The sequence below is a fragment of the Epinephelus fuscoguttatus genome, linkage group LG23 (genome assembly GCF_011397635.1).
Source record: "Epinephelus fuscoguttatus linkage group LG23, E.fuscoguttatus.final_Chr_v1".
In the NCBI taxonomy this organism is placed as follows: Eukaryota; Metazoa; Chordata; class Actinopteri; order Perciformes; family Serranidae; genus Epinephelus; species Epinephelus fuscoguttatus.
The window spans coordinates 28428352-28447763 of NC_064774.1; the positions used below are offsets into that span (position 1 = coordinate 28428352).

The 19412-nt window shown below is 41.4% G+C and overlaps 1 protein-coding gene across 2 annotated transcripts in view; it reads left to right on the plus strand.

The window, feature by feature from the left end:
- Positions 1-19412, plus strand: part of LOC125883509 (mitogen-activated protein kinase kinase kinase 11) — a 62417-nt gene that overhangs the window by 32600 nt on the left and 10405 nt on the right. For both annotated transcript variants that reach the window (XM_049567821.1, XM_049567822.1), the window contains 7 exons: positions 2363-2511; positions 3677-3852; positions 6917-7163; positions 10906-11022; positions 14536-14707; positions 14816-14928; positions 15117-15737. In XM_049567821.1, coding sequence (XP_049423778.1) covers positions 2363-2511; positions 3677-3852; positions 6917-7163; positions 10906-11022; positions 14536-14707; positions 14816-14928; positions 15117-15737 — 1595 coding nt within the window. The remainder of the gene's footprint in view (positions 1-2362; positions 2512-3676; positions 3853-6916; positions 7164-10905; positions 11023-14535; positions 14708-14815; positions 14929-15116; positions 15738-19412) is intronic.

Consider the following 19412-nt stretch of genomic DNA (forward strand, 5'->3'; position numbering starts at 1 on the left):
TTGAAAGCGTCCTTGAGAACATCAAACAGGATCCTGCTTTGGTGCAAGCTACTTAAGGAATTTTCTGGTACTTTAAAGAACTCTATTTAATAAGAGTGTACAGGTTTTTTTGCCACTACCCTAATGGGTTCAGTGTCATCTCACTATCTCACACACATCCTCTCAGTTTCCATCTCCCCGTTTATCAACAACAAACCCACGCAAGCTCATTTTCACAGCAATCACAGCACAATCTGGAAAACAGCAAAATGAGCAAGTAGCAGGCGGGCAGACAGGCAGCCCTGCTCTGAAAATGAACGGTAATCTTTGTTCTACTATTCTTTCTCATCTGTCCACGGCCGCTCGTCTCCAAAGCCGCCACGCGAAGACGACGACCGCCTCAGGGAGCAGTGAGCAGCGTTTCTGCACAGTCACAGTGTGTGGAAGTTGTAATTAAAGAACTAAATAAAAAAAGGCTGCGGCCTGCGCTCTCCACTTAGCGAGCCTCCACAGTGCGTTCAGTCAGGTCCGGGCGAGGGCTAATTGACAGTGTGGGAGATCCAAGTCCTGCGCCACGCTTCATCTTCTTAGGACACAGAGCTGCTCCCATTGTGTGGGCTCAAAAGTCCTGTGTGTGTCTGTGTGTGTGTTTGTTTGTGTATTTGTGTTTGTACAAGTTTTGCATGCATGAGTTCACATTGCTTTGCAAGCACATGGTTCACCAAGCAAAAATATTCCACTGCACAAATGTGTCTTAGTTCTGTATTGTCAGTGCTACGATAATGAATGTGTAAGGTATAATTTCAGCTCACAACTAAATGAGCATTTGTCTTTTTAAGAGCACCATCAAATACATATGTAAATAGTCTGGAAGCAAGTGGGAGTCATGTTGGAAATATCTCATATTGGTATAAAAGCTGCAAATGTGTTGAGGCATGAGACCAGTGCTGGACCTAGCACATTTGTCTCCCAAAGCAAACCCCTAATCTTTTATATTTGTTGTATTTATTACTAAGAAGAACAAGCGCTAATGAGAAATCAACACAATAAACAATTTACCTAACAATAATAATAAAAAATAATAATAATAATAATTAAAAAAAGATTTTTTTTTTTTTGTGTGCAAATTTTGTTGTCTTCTTTTGTCTTTTCTGTTTACTGTGCCCTGGACGGCTTTTGCTTTTTCAAGGGAGGGTAGGGCAGTTGTGGCGCCCCCTCTGGGTACAAAAATATTGTATCAGATTTTGAACTTTTAATGTTTTGGCAAAAACAACAAAACAAACAAAACCCCACATTTTTTGACCGTATTATATTTAGATAATTACATTTCTAGCAGTGTTTTCCTTCGTCAAACATAAATGTTAGTGGTCACTGCTAACACTGTTAGCATGAAGGTCACAGTAGCGTAATAGCGAGAAAAAAAGAATACTTTGCCAGATGGCTGGGCTTTTACCTGTGTTCGCAGGTGACTTGCCAAGCTTGTTGTACACTTGTGATTTACCAGTTTTCTTTGGTATATCTGGCACTCGAGTCTTTGGGGTCAAGTTCACAAATTTTGAAACTACTTCAGAAGTTTAACTTTTTCGATGTTTTGCTAGCATATCTAGCCTGTCACATGTGGACAAACAGTCATAGTTTGAGTAGTGCTCGAATGCTAGTGACTGACATTAGATGGGAGCGAGTCAGAGTCACTAAACTATGACCAAGTGTCCTTGACTGAAAATAACACATGATAATTCATGCTGATGCGTAATGAATAATGTTGGATTACTTTTACTATTACTGTTACCAAGGCAACGATCAAAGCTTGGAAGCTTTAAAGCACCCAGGTTGTTTATATAGCAGCTACAACCTCAACCTAAAATGAGCTTAAAGCTGCTCTAATCACTATTTTTATATTAATAATGGACTAAATAAAGATGTATAATTATCTTATATTCCGACAAACAAAATCTTTTGCCATCACAATAATGTGAAAGATGCAATAATCATATAAACATTCTTCACATGTTGACTTCAAAATAATTTTCAAACCTTTAATTGAGTACCTACTGAATTGCTACAAAGTAAAAGCCATCATCAGTACTATTTGCTGGAAGATTTGTACTGTGAAGTAGCTGCTGGTCGCATTGAGGTAGCATTAACGGATATGAAAGCAGTCTAGAAAGTAAAACAGTTGTGAAAGTAAAGGTCTTGTAAAGTATATTAATGCTGCAGTGGTCTGATTCGTTGATGTATACCAATATACCAGAAATGATGATAGTGTCACACTGTATGTTTTCCAAATAGCTGCATGAAATGTGTTCCAGGATATATCCTGTGTCTAATTTTGGTCTGAGCGTTCTGTCTCATGGCTTGTTGACTGTGTTTTTTCCCCTTCCAGCTATGGTGTTCTGCTGTGGGAGCTGCTAACAGGAGAGGCACCCTACAAAGGGATTGATGGACTTGCAGTCGCCTACGGAGTCGCTGTGAACAAGCTCACCCTGCCCATCCCCTCCACGTGCCCCGAGCCCTTCGCTCAGCTCATGTCAGGTGGGACACGTGTTTGGAAATGTAACCGAATGCACCCATTGCACAGTTTAGGCAATGACTTTCAGTTCAGTGGTGTGAGAGTACTCTTGCGTGAGATCAAATTGGTGTCCCCGGCACGCTCTCTTTCCATTTCCCCAAAGCTGGGTTGAAATTGAGAAAACAAATTCCTGTATGTTGTTAATAACGTTGCTGTTGAGAGGAAGTGCTTTGTGCTGGTGCCACCTTGTGCAACGTGTTTGTACTCATTTATGTTCTCCCTTTGGTTCAGTTTCAAGCTAAGAAGAAGAAATGTCACCTGGGTGCTTGCTAACATGCTACCAGCCTGTTATCTGCTTCTGCCAAAAAGTAGACATAGACAGTTTACATTATTTCCACTTAGCCTCCTCTCTTGATGTCTGCTTGTCTTCTCCAGTTGTATTTTTAAAAAAAGAGATCAGTGCACAAAACCACCGATAGCTACCTCAGAGGATTAATTAATTATCGGATTGGTTTTTGATCTGCTTGTAATGCCCATAGTGTTGCAGCAAATTATGCAAACCCCCCACAGCAAGTTAATTAAGCATAACACTTTGAATAAGTGATCAGCTTGACTCTAGATTATGCTCACACAAGTGCCTGAAATATGGGTAAATAAAAATTAGAGGCATCGCAGGATCCTCATTGGACATGAAGTGTAATGAGTGCAGAAACATCCATTTTAGGAAGTCATTTGACCCAGTTTTAAGTCTTAAAATTCTAATGAACACCTTTTAATAGGGTGATAAAATTAGCCTTTTTCCTATGCAGTGCAGTATGTCTAAGGATTTCAGTGAATCAGTGAGGTACTTCCTTCTTTCAGGTCCCTTGATTCAAGAAAAACACTAAAGAAGTGAAACTGCTGGAAACAAGTGAATATGGCGACTTTATTGTCAAATTTTTCCACTCATTTTAAGGAAACGGCTCAGTAACAGACTAAACAACCCTTTCTTTTTGTCAACACCATCCACTTTAAAATGTATTTTGCTCTGCTTGGGTCCACTACTTCCTCATTGCTGTTATCTTTGCATCAGTGTGAAGACAGCCATGCATTCATGAGAGTGCAGTCATACTAGATATAACTCTGTATCTGCAAGTGCTGCTGATGTCTGACTGTGTCTGACTGTGTGTGTATGTGTGTGTGTGACAGAGTGCTGGGACCAGGACCCCCACCGTCGACCCAATTTCAGCTCCATCCTGGCCCAGCTGACGGCCTTGGAGCAGCAGGTGAAGGAAGAGATGCCGCAGGACTCCTTCCACTCCCTGCAGGACAACTGGAAAGTGGAGATCCAAGACATGTTCGATGAACTGCGGGCTAAAGAGAAAGTAAGAGAGGCAGTCAGTGCATTATTCAGTAAAGTAAACATATGTGTATCTCTTTTTATGCACACATCTATTCCTTTGTCCATCCGGGGTTCAGATTTTTTGTTCCTTCATTTTTAATTTTGTGTATTTTGGACAAATTGTAACCCCCATATAACTTATATTTTACATCATGATTATGCTGATTTTATCCATCTGAGCAAAGCATTTGCTAATGGATTTATGCATCCATTCAATTCAAGCAAAATAATTGAAACAAAGATAGTATTTTGATTAAAAGATACATCAGATAAATAATTGATAATGTATAGATAGATAAGATATTGTAATAAATATAAGTAGCAGCTATTCTTGCTCTTTGACCTTTATTTTATTGATACAGATGTGACAAAGAAGAAAAGACAGGTTATCTTAGAAACCGTTAATTTCACTTTGGACTCTGGTGTCATGTGGGCCATTCAGAATTTAATTAACTGTAAGATACAACCTTTTCAGGTGTGTCACCCCTTGAGACCAAACATTAATCTGTGGAACATCACATAAAATGTCAGATGGTTAACTTGCAGGTCATCCTGCAGTTAATGCTCATGAAAGGTTTCAGTGCCACCATAGACTGTATGAAATAATGGACGTCCCCACCATGTCATCACCAATGGTTTGTGAACTCCTGTTTTAAAGCTTCAAATTGAGTATTTTGGCTGTTACCATTGTTTTTTTTTTTTGTTTTTTGTTTTTTTTGTTTGGAGCCAGAAAAGACAATATTTGGATGAGAGGGTGGAGCTAACCCTAATGCTAGCTGCTAGCTTGGTTAGCACAGTACAGCTGTGGTTAACTATGATAATACTAATGCTAATTTTCACTAGCTAAAGCCAGGCTTGAAACCATTTCATAAAAAATGTACTTACCAGAAAAAAGAATATCCTCTCCTGACACTTTTTTTTAATATAAACAAGCTCTATGTTAAAGGTTTTTTATGCACTTGGGCACATTATAAAAAACTGAATTTCCCCTCGGGGATTTATAAAGTATTTAAAATTAAATTAAAAAAATGATTGAGCTGACTACAAAGTACAAACAAATTCCCAGTGGTAATCAGTTCATTTCCATTGTGAATAAATTGAGTATCCCTGCCTTAGTGGGTCTTTTAGTACACCCAAACACTGAATAGGCAAACAAAGTTAAGTTTAAGTTTATTTCCTTTATTAATCCCCTGAGGGGAAATTCAATGTTTTCACTCTTGCTTGTCAATTACACACAGGTCCGAAAGACACACACATGCACAAACAGGACCTATACATGCACACAGTGGAGAGATGTCAGAGTGGGGGGGCTGCCCTTGGTGAGGCACCCCGAGCGGTTGGGGGGTTCGGTGCCTTGCTCAAGGGCACCTCGGCAGTGCCTAGGAGGTGAACTGGCACCTCTCCAGCCACCACGCTCCATATTTTGGTCCGGACGGGGACTCGAACAGGCGACCCTCCGGTTCCCAACCCAAGTCCTTATGGACTGAGCTACTGCCGCCTCTCTTTCAAAACATTACTATTTACTTTCTTGAACTGAAAACACAATGAAATGGTGAAAGCTACAGCTACACCTATACTCTGTGAATCTAGGATTATGCCACGAGCCCCCTTTCCATCAACATTTACAGGAACTTTTATTACCAGCGATTTATTTACTTGGGTAAAAGAATTCCTGGTAATCTGTGTGGTTGGCATTTCCACCGCACCTCAAAGTTCCGGAGAATTTATTTAAATTAGCGAGATGACGTCGATGATTTGGCGTGTGCCCTGTATTTGGCTCCGCCAGCTTGGCTGGTAACATGCTGGTACAGAGTTGGGGCTGTTTGCCTCAGCCAGCAGCTCAGTTTAAAAGTATTTTAAGATAAGTGTCAAACTAAGTTAGTCTACATACAGACAGCTGTCATTTCAGCTTATTAGTAACAATTCACTATCAGCTGAACTAGCGTGCTGTCCTTGAGTGAGACATAACATTAGTGTTGGTGGATGAGAGACTGTAGATGGAGCATATTGAATATCACTGTCTACATGTTTACATGTTCATGCTTGCTGAACACATGTATTGATGAAGTATTGGCTTCTTACTCACTAAGGTTTAATTGCACTTACAGTAACGAGTGCAGCTGCCGTCAACTCAAGTAATTTTTTCGAGTTATCTTCACTTCATTTCCACCGTGACCGCTTAGCTGTTCACTGGTTACCGTGTCGCGTTGGTGCATGTGTGGATGTGTGTGTATGTGGAGGAGTTCAGTGCCGGCACAAAGAGCAGAGGAGAACAGATACAGTTAGCTCTTATCAATACTACGGTCTTTGATGATTTAGGGTGTTGCTACCCATCCTAAATTGAAACAAACAAAGTAGAGCGTGTAGAAATGAAATAAAGTTTGCAGACACACTGACACGAAAGTGCGGAGCACTACAAGTGTGTGTTCCACCTATCAGTGTTTTTCAGCAGACAGTCCCACCCCTTTAGAATTCCAGGGAATCTGAAAAGTCCTTCTCCCCTACTAGGTACTTTTTTCAGGGAAAGTTTGGAGGTAAATGATAAAAGTTCCTGTGGTGGAAAAGGGGCTATTGTTACATTACCAAACCAACATTGTCGCTGTGGCAGCAACTTGTCAACAGATGGTACCCACCTGTCACTCAAAGTGGCCACGCTCTTATTATGTGTAACTTCAAGCCTTAATAAAACGTAAATGGCTGAGTTATATAAAAATTCGCCCTCATACACTTGTCATGAATGTTAAAATTAGCTTATGAGACCAAAATCGTTTTTGTACCAGGCTGTAAACATATATATTTATGCTGTAAAGTTAGGTATTTTAACATGGAGGTCTATGTGGATTGACTCTCTCTTGGAGCCAGCGTCAAGTGGCCATTCAAGGAACTGCAGGTTTTGGCACTTCTGTGTTGGCTTCATTTTCGCTTGATTGCAACCAACCTCCAGCAGCTCATTTCACACTGTATACCTCCATCACGCATGATTGGGACCTGCTCGTATTAAACACCTCCTCATCTCTTTCATGCACTTGTCCTTTTTCGTCCCACAGGAGCTGCGATGCCGTGAGGAGGAGCTGAAGCGAGCGGCCCTGGAACAGAAGTCCCACGAAGAGTTCCTGCGGCAACGCGAGCAGCAACTGGCTCAGTGGGAGCAGGACGTGTTCGAGCGCGAGCTCAGCCTCCTCATCCTCCACCTGAACCAGAACCAGGAGAAACCCAACGTCAAGAAGAGGAAGGGCACCTTCAAGAAGCACAAGCTCAAGTGCAAGAACGGCGAGAAAATCAGCATGCCTCAAGGTGTGTGTTTGTGTGTGTTTGTTTGAACTGTTTTTGAGTTGCTCTGTCACAAATCAGCTACTAGTCGGATTGTGTCAGCCAGTGGTCTTGACGAGAAATTCCATTTCAAGGGCCATTACTGGCTCAGTCTCAAGAAGCAAGAAAAACAACAACAGGCAAAAAAATACAAGAGAGCAGAGAAGGGGAAGTGAGGGAGAGAGTTTTGTGGTGCAACTGTAATTTTGTAGCTCGGCTGTGCTGAAGGTTCCTATCACGACTGGACTCGTGTAGGTTTGAAGGCTGATATTTAGAAAAGGCTGCAAATAGAGGCCATTTTCTGCTGTCTTTCAATATACCTGAAATTGTTTACTTGTATTTCAATCACAAAAATGTCAAACTCTTCAAAATGCCCCCTCAAACAACATTCAGACCACAGTAAGACACAAACCGACTACAGCTTTGGTCCTGTGAAAGGTGAATCACAGGCCTGATATTCACACTGACCAACACACTCCATTTCTGCTCCCTTTTGTCCTCTAATACTTAGCTGACTGCTGTTTCTTATGCATCCTCCACTATCACAAAGTCACACAGCCCGCTGCAGTTCACATCCAGTGTGTTTCAATGCGTGTGTGAGTGTATTTTAGGCTGAGCAAGCATGCGTAAATACACTGTGTGTGTTTGTATGTGTGTGTGTATGTGAGTGTGTGTGTTGTGGTTAGGCCTTTCCCAGCAGCAGCAGGGCGGTGATGTGGTGGTGGTGGGGGGGTTGATGAGAGGGGAGAGTGAGCCAACCACGCCTTGTTACTTCCTGTCTATGGATACACTGCTGGCTGGCCTCTCTTCACTCTCTCGCTCTCACTCCATGCCTCTCTCTCGCTCTCTCCCTCCCTTTTTCTTTTTAGGTATCCTTTCCTCACCCTTTTCTCTCTCCCCTCTAGCTCACTTGTCTGTGTTTTTATTCTCCTCCTAACCATATCTGTCTGACTCCCTTTCTTTTTCCTTCCTCTTTCCACCAATATTATTTTTATCCTTTTTCTATATCCTGTGTTGCTCTTGCACTTGGCACCCTGTGGAATAACTTATATGTTATGCTTTATCCCGTAGATATAAATAAGAACATGCTTAGGATGTTCTTATGCAGGATTTAGGATTTAAAGGTGGTATTTGTCACATACACAAACAATATGTGCAGTGAAATGCAGTGTGGCATACTCTTAAGGCTGTGCTAAAAGACTATTAGGGGCTTTGCAGTTGCATCACAAAATTTGGCTCCGTCATGGTTGTATAGTGGCTAAATATACAGAGAAACAAATGGGCTGGTAATGGAAAGATAGCTGAGCATAATTGCTGTGGTGTGGCTGTCATTTCAGTTACACTTTAAGTGAAAGTGAATATTATTGTAAAGGAAATGTCTTTTAATATTCAGCCCTAGTTTCTACTTATAAACACTATAAACATAGCCTGAGTCTAATCAGTTAACTTTAGGGACTGTTATTTACATATGAGAGGGGAAGGGGTGGTGCAAAAGGGGGAAGCATGTCAACTTTTTTTTTAACATTGAGGAGGACTTGTGTTTTTTATTTTGGCTTAGGGGAGGGGCATACAATTTGAAATGGTTGTATTTTGTATTTATTTAACCATCTGGATAGCATCTTTAAAACTGGCCAAGATTACACCATTTATCATAGCCAGAAACTGTAAAAACTGAAACTATCGTTGGGTTTTCAGATTTATGACAGTCCTTGAATACATTATGTGGGATGAACGCTTCTGTAACATCTAAGCTTAAAGTATTGATATTTCATCAAATTTACTTAATTCTACATGTCTCGTTTAAATTTGTTTAAAAAATAAACAGTGTGCACTAACTAAGCAGCTTGTGTGACAAGACTGGAAAAACCGAGGCTTTTGTCAACTCCAGGATTTTGTCTTCAACTTTTAACTTTCAAACATCAAAGGGTATGTTTTTAAAATCAAACAAGTAATTTATGGTGGAGGAAGGGGTCATGCCTTTTCCCAAAGTAACTCAAGAAGGTCTAATGAAAAAATATTTGTAGCTCCAGGAGCATAAAAACTACAATAAAAAAATAAAAAAAATAGAATTTACACACCAGCCACCCCCCTCCTATGATAAATAAAGAACTGTCCCTTAACAAAGTATTAGCTTCTTTTGCTAAATAGCAAGCAAGTATCAGCCAATGCTAGTAGCGAGTGCTCTGAGTAGATTAGCAAATTACACTTGCTTATAACCTTAATTGATTAAGTCACACCCGTGAGTCACTTAATTTCTTTCCTTGAATTTATAATGTATTCAGCTGATTGATAAAGTCATGACCTCAGACTACATAATTATGTCATTACCTCAAATTAATAGCGATATCTCCTTCACTCCATTTGTCAGTGCCCTCTTGACAATCTCCCTGTAGACCTCTGCATTTAATAATACTTTAGGTTTCTGCAATTTAAAACGACGTATCCTTCAAATGTGAATCCATGAGAAAATGAAGAACTAATTTAGTAATTTGAGGGCACAAACCATTAATTAAAAGAAAAGGAATTAAAAAAGCAAAGGGTATAAATTACAGATTGAGGGAAGGAAATTGATGTACCCAGAGCACGTTCATTTGTGGGAACTGTTAATAATTTGAGGGCATGAATTACTAACCTAATGAATAATTTATTAGATTAAATGTCCCTTTTGATACCTACCAGGCTGTGTAGCTCAATATTAACAGTGTTGCTTTCTGCTCTTAGCTGCATGTAAATAGCCTACTAGCTTGCTACTGTTACTCTATACTAGTCATTACTGCTAGTAGCTAAATCTTCAGAAAATCATTCCTCAGATTAAATTACTAATTTACAAATTCCTAAATTTAGGGAATTATTTATGAAACCTTTACCCCTCCCGACACTTCCTAGTATGTTAACTTTGTTATTAGCACTGTTAGTTATTAGCCAGTAGTAGCAATAGCATGTCACAGCTAGCTAGTAGTTACTGCTAGTAGCTGAATCTTTAGAAAATCATTCCTCAAATTATTACATGAGAAAATCTTATAAATTGTCATTTCTGAGCTGAAATAACTAATTTTTGGTGATTATTTATTAATCATATAGCCCTCCGGACACTTCCTAGTCTGTGTACCTTGTTATTAGTGTTAGCGAATAGCAAGTGGCAATAGCATGCTATTAGTCACAGTTAGCGAGTAGTTACTGCTAGTAGCTGAATCTTTAGAAAACCATTCCTCAAATTATTAGATGAGGTAATTTAATTATGTATTAGTAGAATATTATTAGTATTACAGAATTATTAGTATTATTATTATTAGCCATCAGAATGACCCTTAGAGGAATGAAAACAGAAGTTTTTTTTAGTTCAACAAATGTTTTATTACTATTATTCACACTTGAAACCATTTTTTAATGAAAATATGTGTAACAATTCATTTTCAAACCATAGTATTCCTTGAACAGGTATATCCCTGCAACCATACATGTAACATAAGGCTACTGAAATCTGATGTTTAATGTAAGGAAACCGCTTTTGTTACCAATCTGATAACATGTACTTGATTTCCACTGCCATGAAAGTCAGCACAGACTGTTTTAGAAAAATAAGGAAGCTACAAACAACTGACAACTCTTGAATGTATGAATGTGAAGTAGAGCGAGGAAACCCAAACTTAATGTGTGTATTCTGGTTGGTGCCTCCATCACACATCCAGGTGGTCTAACATCTGTGGTATATGTTTGTGTGTTGCAGATTTCATCCATAAGATTACGGTGCAGGCATCCCCGGGCCTGGAGAAGAGGCGGAACTCTCCTGATTTGGGGTCAGGCTCCTCGCCCTCCTTCGGCCCACGTTTCCGTGCAATCCAACGTGAGTGCAGTCATTTTTCCGTTGGATAAACACACGCACAGGTGCACATGTGTGCTAGCAGAGACATTTAGGAAACAAAGAACGTCTTGCCTTCTTGCGTGCACACACAGACTCTGTTGCAACATTACTTCTCTCAGTTTCCAAATTCTCTCCTTTCATGTGCTCTCAACCACCCACTCGTCTTTTTTGTCTTCCCATGTTTCCCTGTGGGCCCCCTCTCTCTCTCCCTCTCTCTTTCTCTTCCCCTCCCTGCTTTACTGCTCTCTCTCTCTCTCTTTCTCTCTCTCACACACACACACACACACACACACACACACACCCTTTTCCCTTTTCAACAGTCTGTTCCAGTCCAAATATTATCTGACTTCCTCTCAGCGGCTCAGCACTTCTCAGCAGCTTTTTTCCACTGCAGCCCCTGCTCTGCTCCCCCTGGCCTGCAGTTTCCTCATTGCTGCAGCGGGGGGAGCCATTGAGCTGTATTTTCCAGGCAGAAAGTATCCACGGTTTTATATGCATGTAGTGGCTACAGTGCGGTTTAGTGAATTAAAAATAAGCAGGGAAGAATTCATTGCTCCAGGAGAAGGGGTTGAGAAGGGTTGCAGCAGCGGCAGAGATTTACAATACTCTTCTGCTTGTCAGGCTCCTAGACAAACGCCCCGAGATCATTTCCCTTCGGAGGGAAATTGTAGCCAGTAGGTCACAGGGCGTCTTAACAAAACCCAAAAGGAAATTTGTGGTGTAGCAACAAGCAATGAAAGGGATTTTTTTTTCTTCAAACAATTACCACTGGGGGTTGACATAAAAGCACAAATCGCAGTGAAACATTTATCTGTAAAAGTGGTTAGTAAATCTAAAACATCTGCCAGCTTCATTTATTCATCAAATAGAGGGCTGGTTTTCTTTACTTCCTAATGACTTTCCTTAATAGCTATCACTAAGCCATGAGTGTGCCTGTCATTAAAATGTGTTTAGTGGGTATTTATGCTTGCCCTCTCGGTAGCAAGCAGTGATTTATTGCTGGGGCCTCGCAAACTTATTTGTCTAGAGAACTGCCAAATTGATTTGCATTAGTCCACAGAGTTCCATTCAATGGGATTTTTGTTCTGTTAATACAAATGAGTATAGCGGGGCACAAGGAAAGCTACAGAATGATTGATCGTCCTAGAATTAGTTTTCAGGGACTTTTTGAACTCTGGGATTGTAGAAGTTAGCATTTTTAGCATGTCAGTAAGCTGACATGTGCTGGCATCTTCTGAATAGGGGCAGGATTAGCACCTGGGGTATAGAAGTCTTTACATTTATATGTTGATATGATGATACACATGCTGTGTTTCTAGCCATGTGGGCATCATAGTTCTGGGGATGCCAGCTGGTTGACCAGTCAGTCGGTCCCTCAACAACTTTTCAATGGATTGGGATGGAATTTGATACAGATATCGAAGATTTCCAGAGGATGAATCCTACACAGTTGGTTATCCCCTGAACTTCCCTCTAGTGCCACCATCAGGTTCAAATCTTCACTCCTCCATTGCAGTTTCTCAACATTTACTTTATTGGAGCCAAATTAAGTACAGATAGTTCTGTCCCCCACAGGGTGACATGTAATAAGTGATTTTCTTAAGTAGTTTCGTCATCAAGTCAAAATTTTGATTTAGCTAATACTTTGATTTTTGACTAAATCTTTCACAACTAATAACCTTTGACAACATCAGCAGTACTTTGTGTGTAAAATAATGGACTTAGCCACTGTGATGTCACCCGTTAGTTTGTGGATTCCTGTTTTGAAGCCTCAAGTTGGCATATTGGCTGTGGCCATCTTGGATTTTTGGCCATGGTCAAAAGTGACCATGTTTGGATGAGAGGGTGGAGCTAATCATCATGCTAGCTGCTAGCCTGGGTAGCGTGGTGCATTTACAGCTGTGGTTAACTTTCATAATGCTAATTTGGGCTTGCTAAAAACTGGCTTAAGTACAACCAAACTCTGAACATGACTTTTTTAGCTGACCAAAACATTACAATTAACTGTCATGAACTGAAACACTAAAACACTGAAATAGCTGCAGCTACTCATATACTCTGTGACTCTGGGGTTATACCATAGTTACGTTACCTAACCAGTGTTGTTGCTGTCTTAGCAACCTGTCAATGGATGCATCTACCTGTCTCTCAGAGCAGACCCACCCTTGAATATGCATAACTTTAAGCCTTAATAAAATTCAAATGGATGAGTTAAATAAAAATTCACCCTATGCACAGTTTTTAATAATGTGGAAATTAACTATAGAGACCGAAACCATTTTTCCCCCAGGCTGTAAACCTCACAGAGCCACTTGCATCGCTGTAGACTAATATTCTTGCTGTTTAGTCGCCTTTCCTCTTTATTTTCTTCACGAATGACAAGGCCATCAACATGGGGTGGATGATGAGCAGAGGAGCCAATTGTGAAATATCCAAAAAATATTATAACCATCAAGATATATTCCATCAACACATGATGATATCAGCAGTGACAATATTGCAAAAGAAATTGTGTTTACTGAGGAATATGCTGGGAAAGGGGTCTTTTTTTTTTTTTTTTTGAAAGCCACTGTCTGATCTTGATGAAATTGCCACGCTGACACTATCACCTGACCTCTGTGCTTGCTTTGAAAACATTGTGTTGGAGAGTGATGGGAGGCAAAGTGCATCAGCTAGGCCTCCAGTGTAGTCGAGACCAAAGAAAATAATACAACATGTCCATTCAGAGAGCATATTTAGTTTTTCCCATTTCTGAAGCTCAAATGAAATGACATGAATGGGGGAATCAGTGGAAATAAGCAGCACCAGAGCTGAAATACAAGATGTGGTTAAGTTTTCTTGGTATTTGAAGTATTTTACAGTGGTGCCCAGACCACTCTTCTTCTGACTAACATGTCAGGTGTCAGGCTTTTCAAAGGGTGTGATTGGGTCTGTATGTTGGGAGGTGCTGTGTGTCAGGAAGCCCAGCATATAACTTCTGTGTGTGAATGTTTGCACGATGTTCACACACTTTGTGTTAGCAACACAAGCCAGTTGGTTGGGAGAGTGGTAGGATGAGATGTGGCACCACATCTGCGGTAAAGTGTGTGAATTGCAGTTGAAATCCCAGCTTTTATTAGCACTCTGCTCCTCCTCTCATCTTTTCCTGGGTGACTTTGACTCCTTCCTCTCACACTTTCTGCTCTGTGAACCCCTTGGACGTTACCATCTGGACTGTATCCACATGATGAGGTATTCTTAACACTGTATTAGAGTAAATAAGGACTTGAGCTGGGCAGAAATATGAGCAGAAAGAGTGCATTGCGTTGCATGAATTCTGGCTGTAGCAGGAGTCAATTAAAGGTCATTGTGTTGGAGATGATTGCAGGGCAACGTCAATTTTATCAGTGAAACCTGCCTTTTAAAAACGCACACCTCATTAGGATACAGCTGAGCAGTATGCATACTGATAACATGCAAGCTGATGTTCATTTTTCTCTCCTCTGCTCTCTGCAGTCAGTCCCAGTGACAACAGCAGGACATTTGGTCTGAGCTCGGTCTGGCCCCTAGAGGCTCCCTCTCATAAACAAGCCAATGGAGACCTGAGGCTGGGCCCCCACTGGAGGCCCCAGAGCCCGAAAAGTCCCAAAAGCCCAAAAGTCCTGCGTCTGAGTCCCCAGGAAAGCAGGTACAGCAGGACTGTTCTTTTCTTCTACATGTAAACATTTAAAATGGAGGATTTGATTGATCTCATCTTACCACGCTTAAATATTTTTTAATTTCTTCACACTTTCAGTCTGTCGATGAGGGCCAAGCTCCTGGAGTCGGACAGCAATGAGAAGGGGGAATCCAAGGATGACTTTGAGGAGTACAGACCCTCCACGCCTACCCCTCCCCCTGCTCAGAACGGTACCCAACGCCCTCCATCACTAGCCTAACCACCAGCCGCATATCTCCCATTAGCCACTGTTACTATTCACACTGTCATGACTGTGAATTATGTATAAAAGCTAAATGAATAATAAATGCCTCGTCTCTCTCTCCTTTGTCTTTTTAAAGCTTAACCAAAAAAAACGTTTTTCTCTCTCTCTCTGCAGGCTCCTCAGTGAAGGACAGCCTGCGGCTTCCTCTACCTCAGCGAGACTCGGTCAGCGAGGAAGGGGGTTCCTCCCCAGCTGGCTCCCCCAGGCCTGAGAGGGGTTCCCACGGTGGCCTTATTAAGAGCACCCACCGGGCCCTGCTGGGCAGCGGCTCCCTCCTGGCCTCCGTAGGACTAGGTCGCTGCCTGGATATTCCCCCAAGGGTGCCCCCTCGAACTAACCTCCCTTCCCTGGAGAGCCGCACCCCCTCTGAACCAGAGATCTCATGCCCTATGCCCCTCATTTCAGACCCCCCGGTGGTGGACGATCTCATCACCTTCTCCACCTCTGAGACGCCCCCCAGACCGCTCTTGGATTTACCTCTGCAGTACCAAGAACTGAAGCCCTTACCCCTGACGCCACCTCCGCCGAATCCTCGTGAGAGGAGCGGCCACCGGACGCCGCAGATACCGCAAAGTCCGCAGAGCCCCAGGACTCCTCTGCAGCACGGCAGGGCCAGCCCAGGGGAATGGACCCCAAGCTCCTATTCGACTAACGGGGAGCTTGGCTGTGAGGCCTGGGAGCACAAAGCTGACAGGAGGAGAAGGTCCAGCCAAGGCCTGCACGCCTCTCAGCTGGGTCAGTCTAACTTTTCCACCTCAAAGAGTCACTCCACCATTTTAAAAGTGAAAGTCAGTATAGTAGTCACTAGACCTGTCACAATAATTACCCTTGTCGGACAGTATTATCTGAAGCAGTGCAGCCAGAAATGGCAGCAGAATGTGTCTCAGTATAGGTTCTTTTTCTTTTTTTAACAGAAGGCTTGTGTGACTAACTGGGGGTGTGGGGTTTGAAAAAGTGCATGTTTCCCCAGACAGTTAGGATCTAGTAAAAGATTCTATCAGGTTGCATTGTCGGAAGTGTAGGAAGTCCAGCGTTTTGGGATGGTGACTCATATTAGAGGCTAAAAGTCAGGATATCTCAGTCTCTGCTGCTTTTATTATTTTATGCCTCTGCGGCGGCGAAGGCCGTGACCGAAGGCATTATGTTTTCGGGTTGTCTGTCCCATTCTTATGAGCGTGATATCTGAAGAGCACTGTGAGGGAATTTCCTCAAATTTGGTACAAACGTCCACTTGAATTCAAAGATAGGGTTAATGAAAAGCTAAATTGTTGTCAAATGATAGCTTTTGGCCTTTTGCTCTCCACATGGAGTATTTATCTGCTGCTAAAACATAATTGGTCAGTACTCAGACTGTAAACAGACAACAAACGGAAACAGGAATGCTTCAGATACCAAAATCTTGTACTCTTTCCCACAGATTCTGCATTCATATATAGATATCTGTTTATAGAGATGAATAAATCATTGGAGTGCCCCTTTAAATTACAGTCTTCTGTCTAAATCAAATCAATGATTCATCCGCAGTTCCTCAAGGGAATACTTTGCCAGTTTTCAACCAGCAACACAACAATGCGTATATGTAAATGAACTTTGGTTAACTTCTCTACATCTTACCAGCGCCAAGATTACCCTCCTCCCCCCATCTTAAATCCTCCAGATGACGCATCGCTGGCTCTAGGGCTGTTCCTCAAACTGCAGATTGTATTTCCGCATTCTTTTATGCCCGACACAACCAACACAAAGAGTACAGAAGCCATTGAGAGAGAGACACTCCTGTTTCTCTCAAATGCAAACTTAACTTGAATCAAACTGTAAATTTAAGTAGCGCTGATCAAATATAAACCAAAATTCTGTACCTGTATTGCCTGTATCTCCCTTAAAATGTTCCCAGAAACATATTTTAGTGCACTGTTTGGCTGTAATATGAGAATTTATGGAAAAGTGGTCGCCATACTGTTTCTTGTATTGTTAGAGTTTAGGCTGAACAAATTGAGATTAAACAGTAAAACTAAGCAGTACTGATTAAATAAGAATCAAGATTCTGTTAATGTGTTGCCAATTTCTCACCTTATAGGTTTTCAGGAACATATTTATCTTACTGTTTAATTGTTATAAGAGATCATTTGTGACCAGCTGGCCACCATAGTGTTTCCTGTGGGAAAACGGATTAGTTTGCACTACGTTACCCTCCAGCAGGAGTGTTTATTGGTCAAGTGCAGCGCAGTATATTCTGGTTGTTGTAGGTTTTCTGCCTCTTGAGCAAAAGTGAATGCCACAGCCTTTTTTGTCTGTTTTTCTCTGGTCACGTAGCACCAAATTCTACTGCATAGACAGCCAAGTTTTTATGAAAAGACCGTCTTTCCCGCACCATGCTTGTTTTTAGGAGGCCCCCACACTGCAGCTGGATCCACATTTTACCTTGACTAAGTACCTTTTCAGCATTACAATGTTCCCTCACAGTTCTAGCAGAATTATTATTGTTACTTTTTTAGCAAGATCTTTCTGGCACAAGGGAGGCTTCAGTGCTGCACAAGCTTTTTCATTTACATCAAAGCTCGTCTTGGACTATTTGCATATCTCAGGTAACAGCTGGCCCTCCATACTTCACTGCTAATACTTGCTAAGCAAAGCTAGCATCCAATCTTCTGTTGTTTTCCCTCTTTCAAGCTGGAGTTTTTCTTTTATTGCAAAGTTGAAGATGAATGCAAAACATCGGGGATGCAGCTGAGGTCATGCAGACAGAGAAGTGCTGGATTCAAATTTGCTAATATATTATACTGTTCTTTCTGGCCAGTGGTTGGGATAGTTTGGCTGGAGATCAGCAGTGCGTCTTGGGTGTATTTACCCTCCAGTTTGAGCAAATGTTCATATGGAGACATGCCAAATGTGTGCCTGTATGCCGTACAGGATGCACACGACACATGATGAAAGACCACATTCAGGAGGGATTAACATTCATATTCCTCCTCAAAATTACATGTGGAAGTGCAATGTTCACTTCTCATGGGGCATATTTATACTTTTGTTTTGATTCATGTGTGTTGTTAACAGAGATGATCTGCATATCAGCAACACTTTGATTTACTGTACAGTACATTCACATGTTTTACCCAAACACTAATATGCATTTCTTAGAAGCACTGACACAGTTTAGAGCCATAATGACGGAGGCGTGGGTATTGGTTGTTTTAAGAGCGAGTGGGCTTTACGAGGGCTTTAAGAGGGCCCTCTGGTAACATTTCACACTCTATATCTGGTCCGTTTGACTCACAAAGCCTTGGATTCTCCACAGAGAGGTTCTTACAGCTCTGCCCCGCAGGTACCGAGCAGACATGCCTCGCCTGTTCCGTCGCTAACAGCCGTAATCTCACAAACCGCATGCGCTCATTACATCGAGCGCGCAGAGGCAAAAAGCCACACGTAATTAAACAGTGAGTGTTTTAGCTAAACATCTTATTATGTTTATTGACTGTAATGACTCAGGCTCAGATGCATAGACAGACTGCCACAAGGTTGCTGGCGGTGACTGTGTGCTTGAAAGAGAGAGATGAATGCAGTGGATTCCTTCACTTGCGTTTTTTTTCCACCCCGCGCGCTCTCGTGTGACTTCTGATTGCTCTTTCTTGTCAGCTGAATAGCTCAGCAGCCTTGGAGAGTTGCTGTTGATGTAAATAACGCCATTTGGCAGACACATCACATTTGGAAATAGCAAATGTTCATTCAAGCTGATTTATTCTGAGTTTAATGTTCTTGTCAGTGCTAATTTACACTTGCTGTTTCAGCTCTGTCAACTAGTTACACAGCACCACGTTATACTTAATTCAAAGTAATTGCATCAACATTCTCTGCTGGTTATTGTTTAATTTCTTTGTGCAACAATAATGTACCACTTTCATGTTTCTGTTGGAATCAATTTCCCCATACAGGTTTATGTGTTTTGCAGAATATTAGAAAGCAAATGCAAATTTGAGATTGGAGAGGAGTGCATAAAAGATCACCAGGGCAACACTACAGTGGTTTGAGAGTATTTGTAATTTGCAGATAAACAGTTAAAGTCTCCTCGAGCAAGAAAGTGAAGGAGAGGATGGTGAAGATGTTTTATATGTTGACTGTGCAGCCTTTTTCTGAAATTGTGTCTTAAAGGGGTACCTCACTGATTTTAGACATAAAGGTCAGTGTACTTGTCACGGGGAGTTCTACTCAGCCTGTGAAACCACTTATATAATGTCCTCTTTGTGGCTCTGGAGGAGAAGTCACAGAAAATAGCTCTGATATTAAATGTTAGTTAAAATATTTGACAGAAAACCTGTGTTATAAACTGTGGCATTGAGTGTGAAAGATGAGTAAATTTAACAGACTGGGTCAGTCTGATGAAAGATGCTCTTTAGTTCCAATATGGGAAACGTAGGA